Source organism: Psammomys obesus, unplaced genomic scaffold, assembly GCF_907164565.1.
Source record: "Psammomys obesus unplaced genomic scaffold, mPsaObe1.curated_primary_1811, whole genome shotgun sequence".
Classification (NCBI taxonomy): domain Eukaryota; kingdom Metazoa; phylum Chordata; class Mammalia; order Rodentia; family Muridae; genus Psammomys; species Psammomys obesus.
The window spans coordinates 731,642-749,921 of NW_026594014.1; the positions used below are offsets into that span (position 1 = coordinate 731,642).

The window sequence follows — 18,280 nt, forward strand, 5'->3', positions numbered from 1 at the left end:
CCTCACACAGCTGGGGGCCCCTCACACACCTGGGAACCGCCTCACACAGCTGGGAACCGCCTCACACAGCTGGGGACCCCTCGCACAGCTGGGAACCTCCTCACAGCTGGGGACCCCTCACACAGCTGGGGGCCCCTCACACAGTTGGGGACCCTCACACAGCTGGGGACCCCTTACAGCTGGGGACTGGCTTACACAGCTGGGAACCGCCTCACACAGCTGGGGACCCCTCACAGCTGGAGACCCCTCACAGCTGGGAACCACCTCACACAGCTGGGGACCCCTTACAGCTGGGGACCCCTCACACAGCTGGGAACTGCCTCACACAGCTGGGGACCCCTCACAGCTGGGGACCCCTCACAGCTGGGAACCCCTGACAGCCTGGCAGGGGACCCCTCACAGCTGGAGAGCCCTCACACAGCTGGGGACCCTCACACAGCTGGAAACTGCCTCACAGCTGGGGACCTCTCACACAGCTGGGGGCCCCCCGAAGCCCGGCAGGGGCTGGCTTGCTGGCTGAAGGCCTTACAGTGTCAGCACAGGGCCAGCCTGAGGACCTGAACTCAGGTTTGAGCACCTGCGTGGAACCCTAGCAGTGGCTGGAGGACGCTGTCTCAGCAGACAGAGACCTTGTCACACACTTGCTGAGCTCGCCGCCATGCCCTGGTGCTCAGGGTGGCAGGACAGACTGCTGGCTCCTCCTCTGATCTGCAGGTCCTCACTGTGGGATGAGCCTCCGCCTCCACACATAGAGTTACTGTAGCAAAGACTGTGGGCAGACCACTGGCTCCTCCCGCAGAGGACCTGGGTTCAATTCCCAGTACCCCCACAGCCACTGTAACCCCAGCTCGAGGGTCCAGGCACCTCACACGGGTGCTGCACAGACAGACATGCAGACAAAACACCCACAAGCCTAAAGTTTTTAAAAATATTTTTAAAAAGAATCAATCTTCCAAAAGTAATCAGTGTGTGTACTATTGAGTGTTTCATGTGTCCCCAGGGGCCTGTGTGTGGGTATTTATGCCACCAACTCGGCCGAGGCCTGCCAGTACGTCATCAACCATGCCAAAGTGAATGTATTGATGGTGGAGAATGACCAACAATTGCAAAAAATCCTGTCGGTGAGTGGGACTCGGTGGGTGCCTGCTGCGCCGTCTGGTGGGGGGTGGGGTTCCGCAGAAGCTCCATTCGAGGGGAGCATAAGTCAAGGAAGTCTGATTCCCAGGCCTGTCAACTGGACTCATTTCCCAGCCTAACTTAAGAACTGCGTTCACAGGGGCCAACATGGCGGAGCACCCATAACCCCACACCAGGGAGGTGGAGGCGGTGTGGGTGTCCGGGGCCCACTGGGCCAGCCAGCCCTGCCTCACTGCCAGTGGCTTGCCAGTGGAGAGCCAGTGTCCTGACAGCGTGGAGGGTGGCCAAGGAGCCGCACGTGGGACTGACCTTTGGCCTCGGCTGGCATATTCGCACTCGTGCAAATGCACATGTTACGGTGTCAGCAGCACTTGGCAGACTGAACCCAGGAGGATTTGATACAAATTTGAGGCCAGCCTGGGCTATGGAGAAAGTTCCAGAGTAGCCTTGGCAACATCATGACACCCTATCTAAAAAAAAAGAAAGAAAGAAAGAAAAGACTGCTTCTGCTATCAGGCTGCCCTTTCCTGGGCACGTGGGCCCTCGTGGCCCTCTTCAGCCATGGTGCCCGCTCTGCTGTGTTCATGGCACACCCACCCACTTGCAGGTGACAACTTCGCTTTGCAGTGAAATTTTCCCTGGGGTTTTTTTTGTTTGTTTGTTTGGTTGGTTGGTTGGTTGGTTGGTTGGTTTGGTTTGGATTTTGTGAGTGGTGAAATCTGTAAATTCGATTTTTGTTCGTCTGATGTAATTGTCATCTCCTAGGCTTACTGCTTCTGTCTGCTAACCTAGGCCTAGTCCTGGAAGCTTCTAGCCTCCCTACAGTCTAACCTAGGCCTACAATGTTTTCAGCCTATGAGGCTTACTGCTGAGTACGATCACTCTTTCTGAACTCTGGCTGGCTGGTTCAATTCAGCTGTTCTGGCTCACACCCCTCTCCAAGCTGATTGATTCATTCTGGTTTCTCTCTCGTCTGCCTGAATTGCTCTGCTTGACCTCAAACTAAATTCTAGCAATCTGTTCTAATCTCCTTCTCATTCTCTGGCTTCAACTGCCTCTGCTGACCTGCCCTGAACTCATGAACGAACTCCAACCTGGATGCTTTCTTCTGCAGCCCAACTTTATCTTCACTGTTCTGGATTAGAGGTGAACTAAGGGTGTGTCTGTTTTCCAGCTAGAGTAGCTGTTGCTGGATTAAAATCTCTCTGCAAGATCTGGCTTCTCTTCCTGTTCTTGCAGCATTTATTTTCATTTTTATTTTTTATGGATGTTGCAGAAGCACCTTCCATCCCTCACAGATGCCCAGCAGTTGCCTGGGTTTGGCAGGATAATCTGGAGGGGGAGGATCCTTGGAAGGAGAATCCATGTGGTTCATCTCAAGCTTGGTGTCAGGGGCTGGGAGGCGGGTCAGGAGGGCCCGAGTGTGAACCCCCAGCACCTATACAAAGCACCAGGGCCAGTGGCAAGGACTGTGATCACAGTGCGAGCAAGGCAGACGTATGCATGCTCAAACACAAAAGTTAAAAAATAAAATACGAGAGCCACCAGGACAGTTGGGTCTATGTTGTCAGACTTGGTCAGACATTACCTGCAGACATCTCTGAAGATGTGTCTGTGCACCCATGGTCTGGTTGTTGGTCATGTGACCCCAGTGAATTTCTTCTATGGCTGTGTGCCCCAGCTCCCTTTGCCTCCTGGTTTACGGGTACATCCGCCAGTCTTGGGCTTACGTAGCTCAGGCTGGCCTCTGACTGTGTAACAGGGTTTGCTCTTGATGTCCTGCTCTTCCTGCCTCCACCTCCTGAGTGCTGAGAGCGTGTGTGGCCACACCTAGTTGATGTGGCGACAGGTACGGCCAGCTGTGTGAATGTCCAGCTTGTGTTTTACCCACGGAGCACAGCCCTAACCTTGATTTGTAGAAATTACTTTTTTTTTCCTAAAAAATTACATCTGTTTGTATATGTATTATTTGCGTATGCCCACGTATGTGTGCAGGTGCACGCGTGCCACGGTGTGTGTGTGGGGGGTAGGGGCAGGGGCAGCTTTGGTGTTCGGCCCTCCTCATCCACCACGGGATCTCCCAGGGATCGAGCTCAGGCTCGCAGGCCGGCGCCGCGAGGGCGGGGCCTCGAGGAGAGCGCAAGCTCCGTCACCTCGCTGAGGTGCAGACCTCCTGCCTCCTGTACCCTGACTCCACAGGAAACTCTTTCAGATTCCAGCGGACAGGATGAAGACCCTGAAAGCCATCGTGCAGTACAAGCTGCCCTTGATGAAAAGCGGCAGGAACCTGTACTCCGTGAGTGCGGAAGGGGCGGGCCGGGGTCGAGGCCTCGGGGGCGGGGCCGGGGCGGGGTCTGCAGGTGAGAAGACGGTGGGTGGGGCCACACAGGCAGGCGGTAGAGAGTCTGCGGGGAGATGTTTGCAAGGTGGGGCGCTAGGGCAGGAGATGGGCCAGATAAAAAAGTGGGCGAGGCTGCAGGAAAAGGGCGCGTAATTGGTGGCAGGTGTTTCCGGGTACTTGAAGCGACCCCTCAGCCCAGAGCCAGTAGGTGAAGGCAGATAGTCGTTTAGTGCGTGTCAGAAAATGAAAGTAGTTGAATTAAGAAAACCCAAATCGAAAACTAAGCAGATTAAAACATGCTATTTAAAACCTTATTTTCAACTGCCAAGGGAAAAAAATGCATATATGTACTTGCATGTTTTATCTTTTTCGAGATAGGAGCCTATATTCTATATCATATTTATTTATAGCTTAGAATATCCTTTTTCTCTTTTTGTTTTTACTAATCTTATTGCAGTAGCTTGTTAGGAGCGGAGGTGTATGTGGGCGGGCATCGGGAGGTCAGACTGGTCACCTCTTTCACCGTGTGGGAGCTGGGGATCAAGCTCAGGCGTTCAGGCCTGGCTGAGCTATGTCATCAGTCCTACAACCCAATATTTTAATAGCTGTGTACAGCGTGGAAAGACTGTATCAAGACAGTCAGCACACATGGCTTCAACATTTATCTTTAAAAAAAATACCCATCGACAATCGCGGTGGCCCATACCACTAATTCCAGCTTTTGGCAGGAGGATCACTATGATGAGTTCAAGACAAACTTGATACACATGAGAGTTCCAGAACAAGTCTAGCATGATGGCACATGCCTTTAGTCCCAGCACCTGGGAGGCAGACGCAGGCAGATCTGGTTGAGTTTCTAGGACAGCCAGGGCTACATAGAGAGGCCCTGTCTCAAACAAACCAAAAATGAATATAAAGTGAAAATACTTAATCTTTTCAGTGACTTACCACCTAATCACACAATTTCTGAATGTGTAACTTTTAAATTTTAATATCTTACTATGTCCAAGTTGTTAAAAGGCTTTCCCTCTTGGTTGTTGCAAATATAGGCCAGATAACACTGGATTAAAAGCAGATGAGCACAGCTTTAATTGGTGCAGCTCCTGGGCGGGTTCACTGGCCTCAAAGAACAGGGTTGAGGAAGTCCCTGCCAGGCTAAGGCAGGGAGGTTTTATAGTTCTCAGGCGAGGGTTGATGGCGTGCCGGTCAGGAGCTCGGCTGTGCCCAGGTATAGTCAGAAGCTGGGCACCTGGGCAGGTACCTGGGTGAACAGGGCATATCAGAATGGCCAGTTGCATCGGCTGCCAGAAAAGCGAACTTGAGTTTTTGGTGCCATTGCTTTGAATCGAGTTTTTCAGTGGGGGTGGCGGGTTGGGGAAAGAGGGCAGGTGGGGTTTCCCAGCTTATGCAGGGGAGAGCAGCGGGCTCAACCAAACAGTCACAATCGATTATAATTTCACTTTGGGCTATTTTAGGCCACGTGTATTGAGGTTTGCGAGTGTTTCCTCTGGCTGCTGGGTCTCTCAGGCACCAGGTGACAATCAGAGGTCATTAGAGGTCTTGTGTCACTATACAGCAGTGTCACGAGTCTTGGATCACTTTGAAAATAATGAAAAAGATTCATCTTTGAAGCAAGACTGGGGACATGGGACTGTCATCCTAGCTATTAAAAAGGTGGAGACAGGAGGATTGGGAGTTTGAGGCCAGCATGAACAACTACTAAGATCCTCTAGTAAAATAAAAAGAGGCCTGGGGGTGTGGCTCAGAAGTAGAACTGCTGCCTAGAATCCCCACCCTTCCTACCCCGTGAGGGACTGGTCAGGATGTAGCCCCTGCTTAGAATTCCCCAGTGAGGGTTTGGGGGCGTGGTCACAGTGAAACCCCACCTGGAATCCCCCAGTGAGGGGGCTGAGGGCGTGGTCACAGTGAAGCCCTGCCTAGAATCCCCCAATGAGGGGCTGGGGGCGTGGTCAGGATGTAAACCCAGCCTAGAATCCTCCAGTGAGGGGCTGGGGGCATGGTCAGGATGTAAACCCAGCCTAGAATCCCCCAGTGAGGGGCTGGGGGCGTGGCTATCTGCTGTCTTCTAGCCTAGTATGTGACCCTGGGTTCAACCTTCAGGGGTGAAGGTTTCTAGGAAAAAGAAGCCAAAGCCTCCTTAGCTGTGTCCTGACCATATTCCTCAGGCTTGGCATCCTTGAGTTTGGGGCAGTGGCCTGTGGTCTCCAGCCACTAGGTGGCAGCAGCTTTCTCCCCATAGAAACAACAATTCAGTGCATGAATTATACCTCGTTGCCTGTGGGTGACAGAGCCTGTAGAGGGACACTTACAGGATTGATTCCGTTACACAGTATGGCATCTGCCTGCCGTGCAGTGAATGGGAGACCCTATAAGGTTTGGGTGGTGCTAGCTCTGGATATGTAACCCAGGCTAGTCTTGAATTTGTAGTCCAGGCTAGCCTAAAACTTGACATCCTCCTGCCTCAGTCTCCTGTGTGCTGGGATTTAAAGTCTTGCCACCACAACAGGAGCTCAAGCCTACAGTTTTAGGATTCGGTTTAGGAAGACACTTGCTAGGAGCAGCGCAGGAGCCAGCCGGGTCCCGATCTTTGCCCCCTTCCCATCCGCAGTGGCACGACTTCATAGAACTGGGGAATGCCATCCCCAGCGTGCAGCTGGACCGCATCATCTTAAGCCAGAAGGCCAACCAGTGTGCCGTCATCATCTACACCTCGGGGACCTCAGGGACCCCCAAAGGGGTGATGCTGAGCCACGACAATGTAAGCCGGGCCCCTTGGAGCAGGCTCTCATTCTGAGCCCCAGATGGGCAACATGGACGGGTGTGGAAGGTCTGTGTGGGTCTTTCTCCATGGGGAAACCAGGCAGTGGGTAGAACTGTGGGCTTTGGGGTGGAATAGCTTCTATCTGGTGGGTGTTTGCAAGCACGCATGTGCGTGTGCATGTTTGTGTGTGTGTTCTAGAGACTAACCTCAGCTGTGGTCCCTCGGAGGTGTCTATCTTGGATCCTTTGAGGCAGGGTCTCTCGGTGGCCTGAACCTCGGTGATCAGGGCAGGCGGCTGGCTACCTGCGGCCCTGCCCACCTCTCCAGGGCTCAGATTACCGTGCCCACCACCACATGAGCGCACGCCCTCACGCAGGGCGAGCACCTCACACAAAGACATGTCACTGGCCTGGTTGGTTCGCCAGGGTATCATGTGGCCCAGGCTTGCTGTGTAGCTGAGGATGACCCTGAACCCTCAGTCCTTCTGCTGGATGACACTGTGCGTGTGAGGACGTGTGTGTGCAGGCGTCTGTGGAGGCCAGCTCTCCACAGTGTCTTTCTTGATTGCTCTCCATCTTACATAGGAACTCAGGCTTCCCATTTGGACGCAGGGTCACAGGCTCAGCTTGTTCTGGGGGCGTGCTTTGTCTCCTCCCTCCAAGAGTGCGCCTGCGGTGGCTGCACACGCACTGGGCTGGGCGCTTTTGTGTCACCTTGACACAAGCTAAAGTAACCTGAGAGGAGAAAACGCCTCCACAAGACAAGGCCGCAGGCAGGCCTGGAGAGGATTTTCTTAGTGACTGATGGGGGAGGGCCAGCCCACTGTGTGCGGTGCCACCCTGGGCCGGTGGCACTGTTTCCATGAGAAAGCAGGCTAAGCCAGCCATGGGGAGCGAGCCAGTAAGCAGCACCCTCCACGGCCTCGGCCTCAGCCCCCGCCTCCAGGCTCCTGCCCTGCTTGAGTTCCTGCCCGGACATCCTTCAGTGAACAGTGGTACGGAAGTATGGGCCCAATAAACCCTTTCCTCCCCGACTTGCTTTGGCCATGGTGACCATCACAGCGATAGAAACCCTAAGACACTTACACACCACGTTTAGGCTCTAGAGATCTGAGTTCCGCTCTTCACACTTGTGTGGAAAGAGCTTTAGCAGCCAGGCCATCTCCTGCAGGTTGGCACTCTAGACCAACCAGCACAGAGAGGCACCCCAGCCTCGTGCCTGCCCGGTGGAGCTTCGAGTTTGGGGTCTTGCTGGTATGCGTGGGCTGGTGTCTTCCTCAGTCACCCTCCACTTTTCTGGGGAGACAGGGCCTCTCGCTGACCCTGCTGCCCACCCGTGTGACTGGCCAGCCACCAGGGAGCCTGCTATATCGGCTGGCATGATGAGAGTAGTGAGTTGCCAATGCCAAAAGGCTGGGCAAGAGTCTCTGGGAGATACCTTAGTATGGTGCTGTCCGTGCAAGCACGAGGACCCGAGGTTAGTCCCACACCCACAGGAGAGTTCACGCACGCTGGTGAGTGCTCTGTAAACCCAGTGCCGGAGCCGGGAGGCAGAGACAGGAATGCCCTGGAGGCTTAGTGGCCCGGGTCCAGCGAGAGACCCGCATCAAACACCAGGTCGGAGGGGCTGGAGAGGCGCCCAGTGGGTAGGGGCACTTGCTTCTCAGTGATGAGGACAGCTCACAGCCCAGCTTCAAGTGGAGCCGAGGCAGAGGGCGTCTGAGGCTCGCTGGTTTCTTTCCAGCCTGGCCACGAAGCCTGAACACCATGTTCAAGAAGAGACGCTGCCCTGGAGGGGTGTGCTAGCCTCCAGTGCGTTCACACTCGAGGGAAAGTATGTCTCTTAAGAGCGTGAGTGTGTGTGTATGAGAGGGGGACAGACGGAGAAGGAGAAGGTGTGTGGGTGCTCTGAGGCCGGAAGAGGCCCTCACCTGGAGTGCAGGGTGTCTGGGAGCTGCCCTGTGGGTCCTCTGTGGGAGCAGCAGCTTTTGGCCACTCAGCCGTCTCCAGCCCCAGGGAGTAAACCTTCCAAACCGTAAGGCAGGGAGCAGCTGAGGAAGACAGCTGAGGCTCCGTTCAGGCCTGCTCCTCACGTGTGCACACGAGCACACATAACCACACACATGTGCGCACGCGTAAGTGCTCGAATGTGCGCACACGAGTGCATGATGGTCCTTGGGTGAGGCACAGAAGCGCTGGACTGCGCTGCTTTTCCAGATCACGTGGACAGCGGGGGCCGTGTTGCGAGACTTCAACATAATGACCCATGTCGCAGGGAAGCAGGACATCATCGTCAGCTACCTGCCGCTCAGCCACATTTCGGCCCAGATGTTGGACATCTGGATCGCCATCAAGGCCGGCATGCTTACTTTCTTTGCCCAGCCGGATGCACTCAGGGTAAGGCTGGGTGAGGCCCTGCCAAGCGCCCAGTGGCCTTTGGGGGAGTCATCTGTCCACCGGGCAGGCCCAAAGCCTAAGGATCATCTTTGTCATCTTCCTCTTCCGCTCCATCCCACAGCACTGAGAAGAGCTGGGGCAGCTCTCTTAGTGTTATCATTCTCTACGGTTCGGTTGTCTCCACTGTGCCCCGAACAAGCCTAGGGAAAGCCCCGGCGTTGGACGAAGTCCGTCTGCTTTTCAGTATTTCCTGCATTTACTTACTTATCGAGGGTGTGCGCCACGGCGGGCAGAGGTCTCCAAAGCCCTCCACCCTAGGGCTGGGATGGACTTGGCTGTCTCCACCTCTCCCCTTCCATCCTCTGTAGCCGCTGAGACAGGCAGACCACACAGCCCCAGCCCTGTTGGCTGCGGCTTTGATTTTCCCAGAGTTAGCAGTTGCCTTTGCTTTCCAGGGCGGTGACGTTTCTTCCTGTCAGTTTTTCTTCCAGCATTCCGTGTGAGTTGGGCTGCTTGTCACCCATTGTCTTAGGTTGGGCTAACTGGAAGCAGAGCCTGAGGTGGGCTTTGGACCTTATGAGGTTAAGTAATGATCAGAAGGAAGCGAGACAAGAAGGGTATGTCAGAGAACCAAGCCAAAAAAAAAGATGGAAGCTGAGCAACCCAGACAGCTCCTGGGATGCTCTGGGCACGGGTCGGGGTCAGGCCAAGGCTGCCCCACAGCCCCACAGGGGCTGCAAGCCCGGCTCTGCATTCCTGTTTCCTGGGGTCTTTACTGTCCCCCTCCCTCTGCGTGTGTCTGGCCAGAAGCTTGAGCACAGGTGTGGGGCGAGCACTCCTGCCCGGGAATGCGGTTCTGTGGGCGAGAAGACACTGTGGGCTGTGGGGACCGGGTGGGACTTGAGCAGCCGGTGCTCTGTGCTTGCTGCTCTCTGCAAGCCTGGCTCTGCATCCCTGTTTCCTGGGGTCTTTACTGTCCCCCTGCCTCTGCGTGTGTCTGCCTGTCTGCCTATCTGTCTTTCCCTTTTTCATTCTTTCAGTCGCTGGAGACGACTGTTGGTGGAATTTTTTCAGAATAGCTATGGGACAGAAGTCTCCATTTCCTTATGTCCAGACTTTGCACACTTCCAAAAACCAGATGGGAGGTCTGGGAGTCCACCTCACCCCTAGCTGCCGTAACTAGTGACAAGACAAGCCACTTGGTACAGTGTACATGTGTTCTCTTGAGCTCTGGGTTAGAGGTTCGAACCAGCCTCTCAAGTGGCTAAAATAGAGGTGTCCACAGGGCTAGGCTGTTACAGAGCATTTGGGGAGCCTCGTTTTCCTGCCTTTTCCCCTTTCTAGAAGGATTGCTGACTATACTCCTGGCTGTGGCTACTCACTTCGTCTCTGTCTCTCTCTCTCTCTCTCTCTCTCTCTCTCTGTGTGTGTGTGTGTGTGACTGTTAACTGCACATATGTATCTACCCCATTGCATACTTGGTGCCCTTGGTAGCTAGAGGGCATTGGTCCCCTGCAGCTGGAGTCACAGGCCATTAGGAGCCTCTGTTGGAGTAGCAAGCGCTCCAGGCTTCTCTTCCGCTGTCTTTAAAGCCACCTACGCATCATCTGCCAGCATTACCCCAACACAATGCCTGTGAACACAAACATGCATGGATACACATTTGTACATGAACACAGAAACACCCCCCCAAACAGTGCACACATTAAGACAAACACACATGACACAAACACACTTAAACACACTATCTCAAGGTTTCCAGTTATGATAAAACACTTTGATCAAAAGCAAGTAGGGGAGGAAAGGGTTTATTTAGCTTACATTTCCAGATCATAGTTTGTCACTGAAGGATGTCAGGGCAGGAACTCAAACAGGGCAGGGGCCTGGAGGCAGGAGCTGATGCAGAGGCCGTGGAGGGTGCTGCTTGCTGGCTGGCTCCCCGTGGCTTTCTCACCTACCTTCTTACAGAACCCAGGCCCGCTGCAGGGATGGCACCACCCACCATAGGCTGGCCTGCCCCTCCATCGCTGTTAAGAAAACACACACAGACATGGCGACAGGCCAGTCTGGGAGAGGCATTTTCTAAATTGGGAGTCCTCTTCCCAAGTGACTCTAGTTTGTGTCAAGTAACACGAACACATCCAAACATAAACACAGAAGTAAACACACAGTGACAAACAGACATGAATACAAACATACAGACACACACAGATGCCACACACACACACAGTCATGGAGGGCACACTCAGGCTTTTCCGTTTCCCTCCTGTGTGGATCCTGCGAGCCACCTGATCACCCAGAAAACCCAGCTTCTCAAGATCCTCCACCTATCAGTACTTTTTGAATGTGTATTAGAAGAATTAACTTTACAGTAAATACAGTAAAAGGTGAAAGGCCTCAGGGTCAATGGAAACAGTAAAGTGTGTAGATGCACAGATATGGAGAGCCACACAGTAGAGACAAGATACAGTCGCAGAACACCACACAGACACAGAACACCTCACAGACAGAACACCTCATAGACAGAACACCTCACAGACACAAACACACACAGACACAGAATACCTCATAGACAGAACACCTCACAGACACAGAACACACACAGACACAGAACACCTCACAGACACAGAACACCTCACACGGACATGGAATAACACACACGGACACAGAACGCCTCACCCAGACACAGTACATGACACGCAGACACAGAGCAATGCATGTAGACACAGAATGCCACACTCAGAGACATACATGCCACCCACAGACACAGACACACAGAGCTACATACAAGCACAGACACAGCAGCACCACACAGAGACACAGACTCACATGCCACACCTAGTCCCAGATACACATGTCACACGCAGACACAGACACACTGACACACACAGAGCTACCCAGGGACACACGCTGACACACACACACGGAGCCACACCCCCAGTGACCACGCTGCTCAGATGAAATGCACTTGGAAATAAACTGGACAGCAGTTCCTAATAGCATGGCTCAGAGGGTAAGGGCCCACGCCATCGGCCTTGTGACCTGATGCCTGACGTTGTCCTCTGACCTCCACACGAGAGGCCTAAAGAAAACAGAAGGAACAGAAGAGTCACACGTGGCCACGAGCTAACCCAGACCCTCATGGCTCTGAGGTGTAAAAGGTTACAGCCGAGGTAGGTCGCCTTGGGGGCCCTTTCTCCTGGGAGGCATTCTTTTCCGGGGCCCCCAGGGAGGTTAGACAGACAAATGTTACAGCCAACGCTTCAGAGACTGGTAAGACAGCTGACTACACAACGTAAGGACCTGACTTCAAATCCCCTCAAGCAGGAAGCCGGGTGTGGTCACACACACCCACGATGGCAGTGCTGGCGGGGCGAGCAGGAGGGCCTGCAGGATGGCGTGGCCACCAGGCCGCAGGGTCAGGGGGGTGCCCTCTCAGGACGAAGGAGGCGTGGCTGCAGGGCCCTGCCCCCTGCCCTCCCTGCTGCTCCCCCGTGTGGAGCTTGTGGAGTGGGGGATGCGGACTGCGCCCCTCCCGGACCTGCTCTCCCTTTGTTTTCACGGCCCCGGGCTCTCCAAAGGTTCCCATTTCTGTACGTCTCTATCAAGTGTGGGGTACACTCACCAGCTTCCCTGCGTCTCCACTGCCTCCCACGACAAATTTTGCACCCGCTTTTAAAAGTGTCACTGTCCCGCGTGTCTCCTGGTGTGAACTGGCACATCAGCATCCTCGCTGACATCTTTCACTGTCGTGATAATGCTGAACATCTCACGGGCTCACTGACCGCTTGCTTTTGTGTTTGTTTGCTTAGTCAATTAGTTTTTTTGGTTTTTGAGACAGGGTTTCTCTGTGTAGCCTTGGCTGCCCTGGACTCACTTTGTACACCAGGCTGGCCTCGAACTCACAGAGATCCGCCTGCCTCTGCCTCCCGAGTGCTGGGATCGCAGGGGTGCCCCACAGTGCTCGCTCTTGTTCTTTATTCTTCTCTCACACAATGCTCCCTGACTCCATGCTCCCTGACTCTGTGCTCCCTGACTTCGTGCTCCCTGACTCCCTGGGTCCATGCTCCCTGACTCCCTGACTCCACGCTCCCTCCGCATCTTGTTCTACCCAGTTTGGCTAGTATGACCAGGAGGCCTGTGTTGTCTGAAGAGAAATGGAGGAGCACTTGGATTTCACTTCTATTCAGGTGTTTTGCGTTTAAGGTTTTCTTTGAGTATCTAATCATGTTGATTTCTGAGAGTTCTTTATGTATTCAGGCCATGAATCCTTCCGGATACCACGATTTGCATCGCCCAGTCTCTGGCCGTCTCCCCCACCCCCTTTGTGGCCTTTTGAAGCAGGAAGGGGAAGGAGACGTTTGACTTTGAGGAGGTTCAGCTCATTGATTTCCGCCATGCTCTGCCCTGGCTGAGCTGTCTCCCATTTTCGTCCAGCTGCTCTCTGCTTTCAGTTCTTCACGCGGAGTAGATTCTCATGTTGAGCAGTGGGGTTGCAAGCCAGGCACGACTGTTCGACTGTTCGCTCTTGTAGAGGAGTGTCCTTCCCGGGGGCAGTAAATGACCTGGAAGCCATGCTGAGAGCCAGAGGACCCTAAATGGAAAATGTGGAGCCCCTGTCCGGTGTGTCAGTTGGTCCATTTCTGCACACACATACACGCCTGTGCATGCGCACATATGTGCACACATATGCAGGCGTGAGGTGGATGACTCCCGAGTCAAAGGCTGCGCTGGGGGAAGGGAGCGGACGGCACGGCTAAGGGCCTCAGGGCCTCGCCCACTCTGTCCCCACAGGGCACGCTGCTGTACACTCTTCAGGAGGTGAAGCCGACCATTTTCCTGGGGATGCCCTGCATCTGGGAGAAGATGCAGGACACCATCAAGCAGAACGTGGCCAAGTCCTCCAGCCTGAGGAAGAAGGCGTTCGCGTGGGCCAAGATCCTCGGCTTGAAAGTCAACACCAAGCGGCTGCTGGGGTAGGCGGCGCCCTGCAGCTGGCGTGAGGGGCGCGGAGGGGGCGCTGCCCGCCGTCTGAAGCCGCTCTCCCTGCTGCTGCCCTCCCCAGGAAACGGGACGTGCCCATGAACTACCGCATGGCCAAGACCCTGGTGTTCACGAAGGTCAGGTCCTCCCTGGGCCTGGAGAACTGCCACTCCTTCGTCAGCGGGGCTGCGCCCCTCTCCCAGGAAGTCCTGGAGTTCTTCCTCAGCCTGGACATCCCCATCGGCGAACTGTACGGGTTGAGCGAGTGCTCCGGGCCGCACTCCGTCTCCACCCCGAGTACCTACAGAGTCCTGAGGTACGGCCCCGCAGCCCTCAGGGCCCTAGCGTCACGGGCTGAGGGCATGGCGGGGCTGTGACCACCCCTGACACACTTCTGAGGACCCTGTTCTCTAATCCACATCCACCCCCACACCACCCAGGCCCTCTGTTTTACCACACAACCTTCAGGAAAGGGTACTTGTTCTAGAACCATCTATCATGCTGTGTGCTGTTTCCTGGGAACACCGGAACAAATGTCCGTTTACCACAAATAACAAAGAAGGGCTTCCTCCCACCTGCGGCTTAGCGCACTTACGGGGTGATTTGTAGACTGTGGATCTCGGTCACTGACAGGAGTGGACATGACTCAAAGGCAGCACATCACCTCCACACCCACTGAAGCCTGAGCCACACCTCACAAAAGCCGCATCCAAAGCTCCTGCGAGTTGCACAGACAGCTCCATCCAAGTGTCTCCCGCAGGACTGTAATTGCTGCTGGAATCTGGGGCTGGGCTCTGAGGCCTTGTAAGTTTCAGGAAGTTCTCAAGACTTTTCCAGTGCTTCCTGAGTTGTAAGAAGCCTCCTTCCAGGAGTCTGTGTCCCAGTCCCAAGGGGGAGATGGCTCGCTGACAGTTTTCCTCCCAGTATCACCTAAGTGTTTTGTGACCTCAGGATTCTCAAGTATCCCTGTAGCTCCTCTCCGGCTTTTGTACAGTTCGGCGCAGCAGGTTGCAGGGCTGAGCCACAGCAATCCAAACACGTACACACTGTGGGAGCCTCCACTGGGCAGACCCACCTCCTTCTAGAATGCTCTGTCTGAGTCCCTGACCCGGCCCACTCCTGTATTGTACGTCTGGCTTTGTGCTTTTGCTTGAGGTTTGCTAGTTTCCAGAATGGGCCAGAATAACAATGATAAAAATAAAGGAGAAAGAGAAGGCCGAGAATGTGGAGAGAGGAAAGAAGGGCAGTAGCTGGAAGCTGATGCTGCCCTTGCACACTGCACCCTCGGGCGCTTGCTCAGCTGCACATGGCCTTCTCCATCCGTGGTCCGCCCTGTGACGTTTCAGCAGAGCTCTAGTTGCACTGTTGCCTGGACCGAGGGTGAGCCTGCCAGAGCTAGGATGGGCGCTGGCTGCTGATTGTGCACAGCGCATTCGCATAGGCTGATGGACACACAGCACTGCCTCAGTTTCCCTTTCGTGCATCTTCTCATGAGGTTAAAAGCACCCCCCCCCCGCATTGCTTTTCTGGGGAGATTCCAGCTTGTGGTGTTTGGGGTCTTTTTGGTTTTGGGGTTCTGTGTAGTCCCGGCTGTCCTGGAATGCACTCGGCAGACCAGGCCGGGCAAGGAACTCACAGAGCCGCCTGTTTCTGCCTCCCGAGTGCTGGGGCTAAGGGCGTGCGCCCCCAACCCCGCCTGGATAGCAGCTTGTTAGGTTCAATCCGCCGTCAGATGACTGTCGCCTGACGTGTGCTCTCCGGAAGGTGGCTTATGGTCGTTAGGTCTTCAGAAGGTTTCTCTTCTCCACATGAGAGGAAGCAGGATTTGCCGGGCCTGCCGGCAGGCAGGACACTAAACCTCAGAGGGCCCGGGGCAGGCACCGCCCTGTCGCCGACAGCCTTTCCCATCGTGTCCCCCAGCTGCGGCAAGGTCCTCAGCGGCTGCAAGACCATGCTGTCCCAGCAGAACAAGGACGGCGTGGGCGAGGTGTGCATGTGGGGTCGTCACATCTTCATGGGCTACCTGGCGAGCGAGGAGGCCACGCTGGAGAACATTGATGAGGAGGGCTGGCTGCACTCGGGGGACATGGGCCGCCTGGACAGCCACGACTTCCTCTACATCACCGGCCGCATCAAAGGTGTCAGGCTTATCTGGGGCCCAGGGTGTGGGCGTTGCTAGAGGAGCCAACATGGAGTTTTGGTGTAGTGGGAGATTTCAGAGCGCAGGAGGGCCTCTGGTATGGGAGATGCGGGAGCTCGGGTGCCGGTTCCCAGGTGCCGGTTCCTGTGGACACTGGGAAAGCAGCACTCCCTGGCATCAGGGCATGGTGCCAGGGACAGGCTGCCGTAGCTCTCTGTCCTGGATAAGACTGAAGTCCATCTGTCGGCTTTGCCGAGCTGTGGAGAGGCTGGAAGAGCTGGGAGAGGCTAGGGAGTGTCAGGGAGTCACCCCAGCCTCTGCTCACCATGGCCTGAGACTCTTCTGGGCTAGCCTGGGCTGCACAGCAATGCTGTGTGAAAACAGACAACCCAGCAGAGATGGCGTCCCTCGCCGTGCCCTTTGCTGTTTTGGGCAGGCGAGGTTTATTCCGCTCACAGCTCAGGCCCCACTCCTTTGCCAAAAGAACAGGCCAGGCAGCCTGGAGGCAGGAGCTGACGCGGAGGCTGCCGGGAGGCTTGGCCGCTGGCTGGCTCATCTGCTTTCTGTCAAAACACAGGAGCACCAGCTTAGGAGTGGCACTGCCCGCCAGGGGCCAGCCCCGACCCATCAATCACTGCTGAGGAGAAAGTTTTGCAGGCTAACCCATAGGCCAAAAGCTGACAGGGCAGATCCTGCCCAGATGGTGGCCCGTCCCCACCTCCAGTCCTCGGACATAGATGTTGAGGGCGAAGCCGAGGTGGGTGGGCCGTGGGTGCCAGAGGGAAAGCCCCGGCAGCTTCCGCTGGGGCCCAAGTGAGCAGGCCGTGCCAAGCTGGGCTGTCATTCCAGAAATCCTGGTCATGGCCAGCGGAGAGAACGTGGCCCCCCTGCCCATCGAGAGCCTCGTGAAGGAGAAGATCCCCATCGTCAGCCACGCCGTGCTGGTAGGCGACAAGGCCAAGTTCCTGAGCTTGCTGCTGACACTCAAGGTACTGCTGGCCGCGCCCAGCCCGAGCGCCCTCCCCGGGCGGGGAGCCACTGGGTGGGGCAGGGTGGCCGGGGAGCGTGTGGTGACAGGCTGTCCCGACAGTGTGAGACAGACCAGACGAGCGGGGAGCCGCTGGACAAGCTCAACCCCGAGGCCCTCAGCTTCTGCCGGGCGCTGGGCAGCAACGCAGACACCGTGGCAGACATCGTGAAGTGCCGAGATCCCGTCATCTACACAGCCATCCAGTACGGCATAGACCTCGTGAACCGAGAGGCCCTCTCCGAGGAGCAGAAGATCCACAAGTGGACCATCCTGGAGAAGGAGTTGTCCATGCACGGCGGAGAGCTGGGTGAGGGGCGTGGGCCTTCAGAGGGCTGCTCGCTGGGAGCCGGGCACCTCGCTCTGGCTGGGCCTTACCCTTGGCGGGGGCTGGGGCTTGAAGCCTTCCAGCGCGTGGGGCACTGCCACCTTCAGCAACAGCCAGGTGGGGATCTGACAGCCGTCTGTAGCCTGCAGCCCCAGGGGATCAGATGCCCTTTCCTGGCCTCTGCACAAGGCACACACACACACACACACACACACACACACACACACACACACACAGACAGACACAGAATTAAAAATGAAATAAATCTTGAAAATAGAGCTTTTTATCACAGCCAGGCTCCTTACCACCACCAGTCTGTGTGGACAGTGTGTGTGGACAGTGTGTGGACAGTGTGTGGACAGGTGTGGACAGTGTGTGTGGACAGTGTGTGTGGACAGTCTATGTAGATGCCCCTCTCACTGACCGCAGGAACAGCAGCGTAGCCCCCGTCCAGCCCGGGCTGTCTGCCGGTCGACCCCAGTGAGCAGGGAGTTTTCTCCTGCCTCTGTGTCCTGACTGCCCTCTCCGCTGTCCACAGGGCCGACATCAAAGCTTCGGAGACAAGCCATAGCCCACAAATACAGAGCACAAATTGAGAGCATGTACACGTGAGTGCGGTGGAGGAGCCTCCTCACACGCTCGAGCCGAGGTGGAGGCCCTGGCTCTGCCCGCCGCGCTGGGCTGTGGTGGCCGTGTCCGCCCAGCACCCTGCCCTCTCTGTCCTTAAGAATGGTCCTCCTGGCCAGGACCGGCGTTCTGCATGGATCCCCATTTATTTATTTACTTATTTTATCTTCCTGCACTGTGTGTGTGAGTATGTGCGGGGCTCAGAGGACACACTCCGTGTTGCCCGCCCTGGGAGGGCCGGCAGCCTGGCTGGCCCCGGCTCTCGCCTCGGCTGCCAACCCCGGAGGAGCAGGCCACGCCTCAGGGTTTCCAGTTGGGTTCAGTTCCTGTGCCGTCCACCCTGTGGTCCCCAGCCTCCCGGGGCTGCAGCTGTGGCAGAGCTACCCCCACACCCGCTGGCCCCAGGACGTGTCTACCTGGGGTGGGTCGTGCTGAGCGCACACGCTGCTCCCGTCGCCCTGTGGCCACCCGCCACCCTGTCCTGGGAAACGGAGGGGACCCCGCAGCTGGCCAGCCGCC

General features: G+C 55.9%; 1 protein-coding gene across 1 annotated transcript in view; it reads left to right on the forward strand.

Annotated features, from left to right (window-relative positions):
• LOC129684580 (long-chain-fatty-acid--CoA ligase ACSBG2-like) overlaps positions 1–17,964 on the forward strand; it is a 22,914-nt gene extending 4,950 nt beyond the window's left edge. The window contains exons 3-12 of the mRNA XM_055617794.1: positions 1,001–1,121; positions 3,350–3,433; positions 6,108–6,257; positions 8,477–8,656; positions 13,451–13,632; positions 13,722–13,955; positions 15,560–15,777; positions 16,629–16,768; positions 16,870–17,116; positions 17,673–17,964. Of these exons, the coding sequence (XP_055473769.1) occupies positions 1,001–1,121; positions 3,350–3,433; positions 6,108–6,257; positions 8,477–8,656; positions 13,451–13,632; positions 13,722–13,955; positions 15,560–15,777; positions 16,629–16,768; positions 16,870–17,116; positions 17,673–17,746 (1,630 nt within the window). The 3' untranslated portion in view covers positions 17,747–17,964. The remainder of the gene's footprint in view (positions 1–1,000; positions 1,122–3,349; positions 3,434–6,107; positions 6,258–8,476; positions 8,657–13,450; positions 13,633–13,721; positions 13,956–15,559; positions 15,778–16,628; positions 16,769–16,869; positions 17,117–17,672) is intronic.
• The last annotated feature ends 316 nt before the right edge of the window (positions 17,965–18,280 follow it).